The sequence below is a fragment of the Cryptomeria japonica genome, chromosome 3, assembly GCF_030272615.1.
Source record: "Cryptomeria japonica chromosome 3, Sugi_1.0, whole genome shotgun sequence".
In the NCBI taxonomy this organism is placed as follows: Eukaryota; Viridiplantae; Streptophyta; class Pinopsida; order Cupressales; family Cupressaceae; genus Cryptomeria; species Cryptomeria japonica.
In genome coordinates this window covers 903,201,653-903,213,742 of record NC_081407.1, presented here as the reverse complement: position 1 = coordinate 903,213,742, position 12,090 = coordinate 903,201,653, and the positions used below count along the sequence as shown (strand labels likewise).

Here is a 12,090-nt window from a genome sequence, read left to right as displayed (position 1 = left end):
TGTAACAAGGATGATGAAGACTATTCATCAAGCTATCCAGGTTCTTGAGATAATCCACAATTTGATGATAACAGTAGCCGCATTTGCTCATACCAAAGATGTTATCATTCCTGTCTTGAAAGTAATTAGACACACATCAAGGAAGGTCTTAGCGCAAGAAAAGATCATGGATGGAGGACCTCACAGTTTACTTCAGTGGTCCACCTTACTCTAGATGAAGGAAGTTCTCTTCGAGGACATCAGTACTAGATGCAGTCATGTTGAGGAGGTGATCAACCCGATCCAGGACAGAGTATTTGAGGTTCTACGTACCATTCTTGGCAGGAGGATCAAAGTTGAGACAGATGTGGATATGCAGGAATTAGAGGATAGAATCAAGGTCATCTTTTGCAAGGACACTAATATCACAGACGAGCAATATGATCAGATGTTTGCCACCATGCTCCTGATTGAAAGAACAAAGGAACTTGAATCTTCATGGGACGCAGCTCTTCTAGATGCATTTGATCAGGTCATCCACTTGGAAGAAAGTATGAAGAATCTTCCCGAGATTCCAATTGCAGAGATCGAAGGAATCGTATCAAGATTCATTGCATATGCTAAAAAAGAGAATTGGAAAGGGAATAAGATTCTAGATGAGAGGTTGTTATAGATGACATGGCATCTTAATTGTCATTGGTTTATGTCTCCTAGGTTTTTGTGCCGAATTTAATATTTGGCTATGCATTTAATATTGTTCAGTAAAAAGGAGGCCATTTGTAACAAACCCTAATTAGGGTTTAGGTGTCATAATCTTGATCGTTGATCTGCTTTCAATCTGGACCATTCATTGTAATTGAGGATGCTATTTATACCCTCATTTTCATTTCATTTGTAATAGAGATAGTGAAGAGATTAGAGAAAAAGTTTAATGTATTAGAGAGATTAGAGTTTAGAAGCAATTTTACTTTTGTAGCAAGATTGAGTTTGAGGAAAGGAATTCAAGCAATTGTTGTACATGATAATTTTGAAATCAATGAAATATTGAAGTTGTGGTGTTTTGTTGCAACTTTCTTGGTTATCTTCATGGTTGTTCAATTTACTTGAATCATGCTCAATCAAAGTAGTGTGTTAATTCGAAGGACATAGTGTGAGACTTGATCTTTGGTAGGATTCGTAATCCAAACCACTAGCTTCTTGCTGATTGTAGGAACGCCTTGCGTGGTCGACTGGAGAATACCTGAATCATTTAAACTTCAATCATTATTGTATCTTGGATATGTACCTTCGTGGTAGTGTCTTTGATCTTTGATGTGTTGAAAATCATTTTGTTACCTTAGAAGATCACATCAATTTCAATTGAGTTGTTATTTTATGGCGAAATTGAAGTTGGTAGAATCTTGCCAAGACTTGTTCACGCGAAGTCATTCTTAGGGTTAGATTAGATTAGATTTCTTGCAAAACCCTATCCTTTTGTTATTTTTTGAAATGCTTCTTAGTTTAGTAAAATTTCAAGCTTTCGGAGCGTAAGACCCCTTGAGGACACAGCAAATCACATCATACCGCTGGTGCTTATCCACACGTAGAGACCCTACTAACCAGAACATTGGAGTCATCCTAACTGATCCTTCATGCGAATCTTCAGCAGTTAGAGACTTTATTCAAGAGAGGATAAGATGCCTTTAGGTATTTTATTCTGTGTATGATGGTGTACAAAATACACGTCAACACGACCTCATTTTACTTTGAATTTGTCTTCTGTCATTTGGGTTGTTTTGTGGGGTATATACTGGAGATTCTGGGGTTCAATCCGGATAGTCATCCTTGAGATGTTGAGGAACATTTCCCAACTGAGTCACCATTTGTTGTGCATATCGCACACCCATCCCCATCCTGGACAGGGACCCCCAGTTTGTGCCTTTCTGTCCTTGCAAAAGAGGAAGGGGATATGAAGGGTCAAGTGCTGCTAAAACCAAATTCGGCCTCTAGGGCCATATTGCGAAATTCAAACCCCCCAATTCTCGCAAAGTCATCTAAATGTGAAGAAAGATTTAAAAGCCTGTAAAGACGTTGAAATGCCAATTTTTGCCAAATGGGGGTTAAAAGTTAAAAATATCAAAACTTTGAAAAAGGTCACAAACCCTCGAAATTAACCAACAATGGATAAATCACGAAAATTTATAAGGTTTGCAAACTAGCCCAAAACCCCGAAATTCGCCAGTAATGGATAAATTGCAAAAAATTTATAAGTTTGCAAACTGGCTAAAATCGCCAAAGTTTTCAAAAGGCTCTTAAATCGCAATTTTTTTTAAAAAGTTTGAAAAAACCTCCCAAATCACCAAAGTTCGGCAACTATAGGCGTAAATGTCAAAAGTTTCGAAAGTTTGCAGAAGGTGTGAAAATCGCCGAAGTTCACGAACTTAAGGAAATCGCAATGTTTAAAGTTTTCAAAAGACTCTAAACCCTCGAAGTTTTTAAAAGCCTCCTAAACCCCGATTTTCGCTAAAGGTGAAATTGCAAAAGTTTTGTAAACAAAGGCCTCTCATTCTCCGAAATTCGCTAAAAGAGGAAAATCGCGAAAAGGTTAAATCCTTGCAAAGGACCCTATTTCGCCGAAGTTTGCATAAAGTCTAAAATCACCAAAGTTTTAACCAAGTAAGTCACGAAGTTTAAGTTTGGAAAAGACCCGAAAGTCCTGAAGTTTGGCAACAACGTGATTTATTATAAAGTCTAAAATGCCGAATTCTGACCCAAAGCAAAGTAAATCGTGAAGAAGTATGAAGGCTTGCGGAGATGCAAAACCCCATTTTCAGCAGCGCCATAGTTAAAGCCTTGCAAAAAGCTCTCAAAACCCGAAGTTCGCAACCTGGAGGAAAATCGCGAAAAGGTTAAAGGTTTGCGAAATGGTGCATTTCGCCGAAGTTTGATAAATGAGGAAAATCGCGAAATATAAACCCTGCGAAAAGCTTTAAACACCCTATTTTCGGCGACATAGTAAAACGAAGAAGTTTGAAGGTTTGTTGAAGGAGAGCAAATCGCCCAAGTTCGACGCCTAAGGGTTAAACGCAAAAGTTAGAAGTCTGAAGAACCTACCAAACCCCCATATTTGCCGATTTTTAGGAGATAAAGGAAAACTTTTAAAAATAGAAAGGTGTTAAGTTACCAAGTTTGCAAAAACGCGTCTTGAGCCGAAGTTCGGCGAATAGAAGCCAAAGGTAAAATCGTTAAAACCAAGTTCGCAAAGTGGCTTTTAGCCTGAAAATGCCAATGTAGAAAGGGGCGTTAAACTTAGATATTTTCAAAACTAGCTTGTAGGCCGAAATTGAACAATAGGGCAAAATCACTTTTTCGCTAGTCAACCAAGAAGCTTTAGTGGATTCAGATCGCCCAAACACCATTAAGACTAAGGATCAGATTTCACGTTCGAAGAGAAAATGACATTTCAAGATACATCTCACAAAGAACTTCTCGGGCCAGACGTTAAAATTTAATATTTGTTAAGTTTAATTATTTAATTTTTCAAATTGATTTATTAAAATGAAATGATCGTTTGCAGGTCGTAAGACGTCATCGCAGAAAACTAGGAGCCAGGCACTGAAAGCTGGAAAAGAAAAGGATGTAGGAGCGCGCTGCAAGAGCGCGAGATCTGAATCGGGCATTGGGAAGCATGCCGCTGGACGACAAGTTGAAGTTCGCCACCAATGACCAAAGAACACTCTGGATACTACAAAGCATGCGTTCTCAGGAAAAGTGCACAGCTAGATTTAATTCCAGGAATTCAGTTTTAAAACTAAAACTGTTTTATTGGAAAACTGCCTATGGGTCTCGCACAAGATATTTCTTTGGACAGTTATGTCCAACTATCGGATAGACTCAAAATAATGCCAAAACAGTAGTAGGTAGTTGAAATTATGGTTGGTTGGATAACTGATAATTGATTGGGCATAGGTTAAAGCTGCCAGCTTCTGGAAGGCAGATCAGGACCCTTGGATGCAGTCCATCCTAGCCTTCGATTCAATATTGTAAATTCTATAAAAGGCAAAGGCCTTTCTTTTGTAAAGGGTTAGAGCTTTTTGTTAGATAGTTAGACAGTTGGTTAGAATTTTGTAGTTAGATTTTAGAAGTTAGAATAGATTAGATTTTAAGCATAGCATAGAGATGCTGCAGAAATTGTTGTAATGGCAGCTGAAGCAAATATATGAACATTGAAATATTGTGTTTGTTGTCTTTGTTTTAGTTTGTTTGCATGGTTTCTTTCAGCTGGTTAATTTTAGAGTGCAGGGATTTTAATGGTGAAGTGTGGAGGGGTATTTGATGCATTTTTGGTTCATACCATTGGGAGTTTGTTGATTGTAGGTCATCGTGCATGGTTAGTCTGAAGTTCAACTGCAGGTGTTCGTCTTAGGCTGCGCCATAATTGGGTGCCTAAAACGAGTGTCTCCGGTCTGAAAATCCTTCATCCCTTGGTGCTTGCACTGTTTTTGTCTAGTTGTGAGGGTATCTCTGTTGAAACAAGAACTGGTTTGTCGAAATTTGTCTACCCACTACATCAGCTATTATCATCCTTGTCCTTAGGCTTCATGAACCCTTCCCTTTTGATTTTATTTCGTAGTTTGAGAATTGTAACAGACTAGCTTGTTGCAAATCGTAAGTCCCCTTGTGCTCCCAGCAAATCACATCGACCGTTGAGCTATCCTGCAGTCAAGACCTGACAATCGAAACCTTGAGGTCGTCCCCATTGATCAAATTGAAACAGCATTAGGGATTTCCTTATCTCAAGAGAGGATAGGATACTCGATGAGTACATTCTATTCTGCGTTGGTCGGATGAAGTTGCAAGTTCAGCGATTTTAGACACTTCAACATGATGGAGGCAAGTGCAGAACATATTGTTTTATTGCATGAAATGTCAATTAGATCCAACCGGCAACAACCAGGTTACAACATACCAGCACACAGGCCTGGTAGAATAGGTCTCATAGGGACCTTGAGTCGAAAGATCTATCTTCTAAGCACTATCTATCTGATACTCCTTTATCTCTAATATGATTTTCTACAATGCAAAGCATGATTACAAATATATATATTGATCCAAAGGATCAAGTCGGCCCAAAAAGGATCAAAACCCAAACGTGCAGAAATGAATGAGATCGGTCTCCAGAAAATCCCAAAGGATGAAATGTAGAAGGTCGGCCACATGTCAAGAACTATCGAGATCAACGTGCAAGGCTCCGGAAGCATCGTAATGGGTTCCGGTAGATCACTAGAATAGGTCTCAGGCAACCGGTAACAAGAAACTGTCAAGGAAATGGGTAGCGATATCTTGCCGGAAAGTGATCCAAATGAGATGCGGTTAGAAAGCAAGCCGGGTGGTTAGGTCTCCAAGAAGAATCCAACTCCACAGGAAGCCGGTGTGCCAAAACCGGGACACACAGAAAGGAAAACTGAAACTGCAAATATGAAAGAAAATGTTTTTGGTTGATGCAAGATTGCTAGGAACCGAGGATGCTCCTACATCAAGGTTTGAATTGTTTTAAAAGTAAACATCTTTCATTTTCCGCTCTTATTCACCGAAACGAAACCCAACATTGCCTTGAAAACATTTAATATTTGTTAAAATTACTTAAATTTTTCGATCTGATTGATTCACCTGAACTCATTTTTTTGTAGATCAACACCACTTGAAGGAGTGCGCAAGATCAAAATGCTGATGACAGAGCAGTGCCTATGAGGAACCAATTGTAGTGCAAAAGGACCAAATTGATTGTATTTTTTCAAGCCCCTAGAAGACAATGACAGATAACGAGTTAAGTCAAGAACTCAGAAAATTACATAGCAGAAGATTCCAGAAAATCAGTTCCTATTTGTAAAACATGTGCTATATTGTAAACAGCTACTTGTGACACCCCATTAGTGCATTTGAAACAAAAGGGACACAGGTCAGATATTCCTCATCTACCTGATCTGCCAAATTGATGTCAAATAGTTGCCGGTAGCTGAGGAAGTGGTTGAGAGAGCAGCTGGGAAGTTACTAGGTATGGGTTAAAGCTGGCAGGCTTCTAGAAGGCAGATTGCAGCCCTTAGATGAAATCAATCCTGTTCGTTGATTCAAATTGTTAAACTTATAAAATGCAGTGCCTCTCTTTTGTAAAAGGTTAGGTGGTTATATTTTTAGGAGTTAGAGGTTAAAATAGTTACAGATTAGGAGTAGAATAGGACTGCTGGAAAGAAGTTGTTGTAATGGCAACTAGAACAGATAAATGGAACATTGAAGCATGGTGTTTTGTTTTTTTGTCCTAGTTTGTTTGCATGGTTTCTCTTCATCTGATTAAGTAGTTAGAGTTCAGTGGTTTTAATGGTGAAGTGTGTGGGGGGGGGGGGGGTATTTGATTTGATTTCAAGTTCATACCATTGGGGGTTTGTTGATTGTAAGTTTTTGTGTATGGTTAGTTTGAACCCTTCTATTGTTTTTAGTTCAACTGTAGGTATTTGTCTCAGGTTGCACCAAAATTGGGTGCCTGGATGAATGCCCATAGTTTGAAAATCCATTTATCCCTTGGAGCTTGCACTGTTCTTGTTGAGTTGTGAGGGTGTCTCTGGCGAAACAAGGATTAGTTATTTGAAATCTGTCTACCTGCAACACTAGTCATTACTACCATTGTCCATAAATTCCCTAAACCCTGTCTCTTTTGCTTTTATTTTCCCCAGCTTGAGATTCAAAGTATCAACAGATGCAGACCAGCTTGTTGCATTTGTAAGTCCCCTTGTGTTTACCAGCAAAACACATCAAATTGCAGAGTTATCCTAAGCCGTCAAGACCTAATAGTTGGAACCTTGAGGTTGTCCCCTTTGATCATTTAAAACAACATTAGGGATTTCCTTATTCAAGAGAGGATAGGATACTTAGCATTCTATTTTGTGTTGATTGGAAAGAGTAGTAGTATGATTTTTGCCATCAACAAGGAGCTCATAGAAATTTGCATTGGTATTTTGTGCAAAGAACTTGGGCATCAAATTTGATATCTGCATCCTCCAAGATTTTCCTTTTCAATTAGTTTATACTATATACCAGAGATGCAAAACTCGGCGAGCCATTAGAAAACTCGCAAGTAATCGCGAGCCCTAATGGCGTGCGAGTTACTTGTGGAAAAACTTGGCACGATTTTTTCATATAATCGCCACGATTTTTTTGGTGAATACTCGCTGTTAATCACCAAAATCCGCCCAAAAACGCGAGAAAAATGCGACTTAAGTCACAGGCAAAAAAAAAACCTAAGTCTTTATTCCATTTCGCGCGACTCCGGAAGGCAAAAAATGCCACGCGATTTCTAGTAGGGTTTGCATTTGCATGCGCGGCCAGGTTTTTATTCGCGATTTTTCTTAGATGTTTTTGCATTTGTAGCAAGATTTGAAGTTGTATTTGTTTTTAATTTTTTGTATGATTTGTATTTTGTAAAAAACTATTGTGATTTTGTATTTTTTTTTTCATTTTTGTATTACAATATTACACGATCATTGTGTAATTGTATACAATTACAGTCATTTTCATTGACTGTGAAGTCACAGTCATTTTAATCGATTGTGTATTCATAGTCAATTAAAATGACTATGTTTTAAAATTTTAAATGAGTGTGAATACACAATCATTTCAAATGACTGTGTAATACACAGTCATTTCAAATGACTGTGTATTACATAGTCATTTCAATTGATTGTGTAATAATGTACATTGTAATTAATGACTGTGTATTACACAATCAATTGTGAAATGACTGTGTAATACATAGTCATTTGAAATGACTCTCAACTGTGTAATGTCAATGTGTATTTCATTTTAATTTAAATTTGAAGTTAAAAACTTAAAAAAATACACAACTAGTTAAAATTTTAAATTTTAGATAGTCATCTATTAATAGATGACTATAAATAAAATACAGTTATACAGTCATTGTAATTTTTGGATGTTCGTGATTTTTTTTGTTAACAATGTTATTGATCTGTAAATGTTGTCTCTCTTTTGCTAGGTTCTTTTCCTCATCTTTTTGAAAGCAAATGGATTCAACTTCTATAGTTAAAGTTGGTGACAAAAAGAGAGACCCTTGTTGGAAACATGGAAGACCAGGTCCAAAACGAGGACATGTTTTTTGCAACCATTGCAAAAAAATTGTAAAAGGAGGCATTAATAGGTTCAAATATCACCTTGCAAAAATTCAATGCCGAGATACCACAAGCTGTACGGAATGTATTGAAGAGGCTACGAGAGATGCAATAGCAACGCTTGAAGCATATGATCAAAGGAAGGCAACAAAAAAGAGAACAACAGAGGCAATGGCAGCCCCAAGGGCAGATTTGAGTTCCATAGGGTCACATATAGATGTGGGGACATCTAGTTCTTCCCTTGGGCCACGGATACGAGCAAAGGGAACTTTGGACAGCAATATGGAAAACTTCTTTATTCCACGTAACACTCTTGGTGCACAACTTGGATTGCTCGGCACTGCATGGAATAAAGAGGCTCACCAACAAGCCAAGGTGGCGTGTGCTATATTTTTTATCTACAATGATATTCCGTTCAATGCTATTTCTAGTCCATTTTGGGACCAATTGGTCACGGCGTTGACTGTGGCAGGTAAGGGGTTCAAGTCCCCAAGCCGTTATGAGGTAAGTGGACCGTTATTGCATGATGAGGTCCAAAATGCTCATGCATTAGTGGAAGAGCAAAGGACTATTTGGGAAAAGAATGGCTGCACCATTCTTTCTGATGGAGGGACGAATGGTAGGAATAGGACACTCATCAACTTTCTAGTTGCTTCAGGGGGACAGTTAGTATTTTTAAAATCAATTGATGCCTCCAATGAAGTGAAGAAGGCGGAGACCTTGTGCAACATGTTGGATGAGGTGGTGATGGATGTGGGAATGCAGAATGTCATCCAGGTTGTGACTGATAATGCAGCTGCATATGTGGCAGACGGCAGACTTCTAATGGCTAGACATCTGACATTATTTTGGAGCCCTTGTGCTGCCCATTGTCTTGACTTGCTCCTTGAGGACATAGGGAAACTAAGTTGGGTAAAGAAAGTGGTTGAAGATGGAAGGAATATCACTAAATACATCTACAATCACACATGGGTCCTGAATCTTATGAGAGAGCACACTAAAGGTAAGGATCTTGTGCGATTGGGGGTCACACGTTTTGCTACCAATTTCCTCACCTTGCAGAGCATACTTGCTACATTGCCCAACCTGAAGCGGATGTTCGTGAGTGAAAGATGGTTGGGGAGTCCTTATGCTACAAAGCTTGAAGGAGAGAAGATTGTGATTGCCATTTTTTATACTAATTTTGCCAAGATAGTGGAGGAGATCATCAATGTAAGTTTTGAAACTTTAATTGATGATTTATTATTTAATTTTCTAATATCTCAATCTATTGATTTTGTTAGATTTTTTATATCTAGGTGTCGGAACCGTTGGTGAGGGTGCTACGAATGGTGGAAGGGGATCATAACTCCATGGGGTATCTATGCGAGGCCATGGATAAGGCCAAAGAGGTGATTCAACACTTGTATGGGTCAAACAAGACCAAGAATGAACCCATATGGCGCATAATTGATCGGAGGTGGAACCATCAACTCCACCAACATATTCATGCTGCTGCCTAGTTCTTGAATCGCAAGTTTTTTTACTCTCTGAGTTTCAGAGCAGATGCAGAGGTTAGAATTGGCCTTGACACATGCATTTAGAGATTAGTTGATGATGAGATCCTTCGAGACCTGATACTTGATGAGTTGCAGAGCTATAAGAAGGCTGTAGGGGAATTGTTTTCTTCACCTGATTGCAAACGTAGGAGAGCCACCTTACGACCAGGTAAAAAAAAACATATGTTTAATTTTACCATTTATTTCTCTCTTTAAGATTATTGAAATCTTTACAAGTTATGAATGACATTTTGTATCCTTGCAGATTTGTGGTGGGAAGATTATGGTGCCACTGCCATCCACATATTATCACCGCCTTGTAGTGCTTCTGGTTGTGAGCACAACTGGAGTGTTTTTTAGAACATCCACACAAAAAAGCACAATAGGTTGACTCAACAATGCTTGAATGCTCTTGTCTATGTGCGGTACAACATTCGATTGCATGAGAAGGTGGTGTTAGGGCAAGATTCACATGAAGCACTTGACTTGGATGACATCGATTCATATGCAACATAATGGGTTGCTTCTTCTGATGATGTTGATAATGATTTGGATCCATTCCTTACTGATGAGCAGCCGAGTGAGTTGGAGAGGGCAGGAGAGGAATGGGATGCGGAAGTGGCAGCACGTGAGGAGGAGGAGCAGGAGGTTGATCATGCAGCAGAGGCACCTGTTAGTGTTGAGGATGTTGCCACTACTTCAGCACCACCCACCCAGCGGCCACAATCTGTTTTGAGCTTTAGTCGTAGATGCAATTTATGATTTCTTATTTTCATTGATACCAAACTTTGAACTTGATATGTAATCAGAATTTCAGAGGTTCTTGTTTTGTGGTCTATGACTCTATGAGTCTATGTCACTATGATACGTTGATATGTATTGAACTCTTATTCATATGTTGCACTTGGTTTTTGGTTTATGCTATGATACTTGCATTTGTTGCTATGTATTACCAAAAAAACTTTGATTTATATATCATGGAAATCATATATGTTATACAAATTTGGTGTAAATGTGTGTTTTTGAATTATATATAAAAAAAATGTATTTTCAAATGTTTGATAAAGTTGCCGAGTTTTGCTGAGTTTTTCGCCGAGTTTTGGCGAGTCTCAAGTTTTAATTTTTTTTTGGCCTTGCCGAGTTATTGCAAAATCCGAGTTTTTCAAGCTTGCTATATACAACTATCATTGACTATATGGGCTTTTGGCTACTTAATGCTGCATTTTTGGAGCATGTACTTATTGTATGCTTTGCTTTGTTTTTATAATTTGCTTGAGTGATGCTCTGCATGGTTATCTGATGTAATTATATTTTTGTAATGCAAGTGCAGACTTCTTTTGATCCAATTGTATTTATTAAGTTGATCCAATAAGCAAATGGTATTCTAATACATATGTTGGCTAAGATTCTTTTCCCCCGTGTTGGAAATACTGTTGAATTTCCAATATTTTGATTTTTTGTCTGGGGTAGTTCTATAATTCTAAGTATTCTCCTGTCTTGAATGATTTTATTACCATATATTTGGATGCGTTATATCTTACCTTTTGTTAATGTCTGATGGCATCTGACTTATGTGATATTCCTTACAGATGATATTGAATGGTCTCAAGCTGAGACAATTGTGGCTTTAGTTGTGTTGATCTCTGCATGTCGGCAAGTGCTCCTGAAGTTCTGGCCTGAATTTGCAGATTCTAGCAAAGCAGCAAATAGACAGGTATGCCAGTATTGACACTGAGCATGAGGGTTTCAGAACTCCTGAAAATTGAGTATAAAGCTTATGCAACTTAACACAGTTATTTCCAGCAGCTTTACATTCAATATGGAAACAGTTAGAAGATTGTTATGATACTGTTAGACTTTTTTTAATAGACGAGAATTCTGTTGATGTGAAAAACCTTAAAAGGTTGAATCCTTAGCACGCAGGATTTGTTTGATTAAAATGATAATCGTCATATTTGTACTTTTTAATTAGAAAATTACTATAAAGAATAATCATTAAGATAGTGTATAGGCTATGTAAATTAAGGAAAGCAGATCAATTCTCCTGCATAAATGAACATTGAATCTCATGTGTACTTAAATATCTCCTTTTAGTGATTCACCTAACACCTCTGTTCTTCTCTGCACACTTCGTTATTCTTAATTCTTCATGTGGTATTGTTGTGACCATTTCACACATCGCCCCATTAGAATGGGGACCCCCTCTTTTTTGCTTTGTTTTTTGCTTCTCTCTGCTTGTTCTTCTCTCTGTTTTTAGGGTTATGAGTGAGTGAGTTGTTTGTCTGGACTAGGGCTAAACCTTAGGGGTTCTTTTGGATGTCATTCAGGCTAAGTCCAGTCAAATTTTGGAGAATTGTTAAGTGTCCTCCCGAAGAATTGAGATGGTTGAAATTAGGTAAGTCTTTTAGGAGAGTCAA

At 38.1% G+C, this 12,090-nt stretch overlaps 1 protein-coding gene across 4 annotated transcripts in view; it reads left to right on the top strand.

Annotated features, from left to right (window-relative positions):
- Positions 1 to 12,090, top strand: part of LOC131066366 (uncharacterized) — a 210,318-nt gene that overhangs the window by 138,178 nt on the left and 60,050 nt on the right. For all 4 annotated transcript variants that reach the window (XR_009111653.2, XM_058001115.2, XM_058001114.2 and 1 more), the window contains exon 5: positions 11,263 to 11,387. Coding sequence is in view for 3 of the 4 variants with exons in the window: in XM_058001115.2 (XP_057857098.1) it covers positions 11,263 to 11,387 (125 nt within the window). In the remaining variant the exon portion in view is untranslated. The remainder of the gene's footprint in view (positions 1 to 11,262; positions 11,388 to 12,090) is intronic.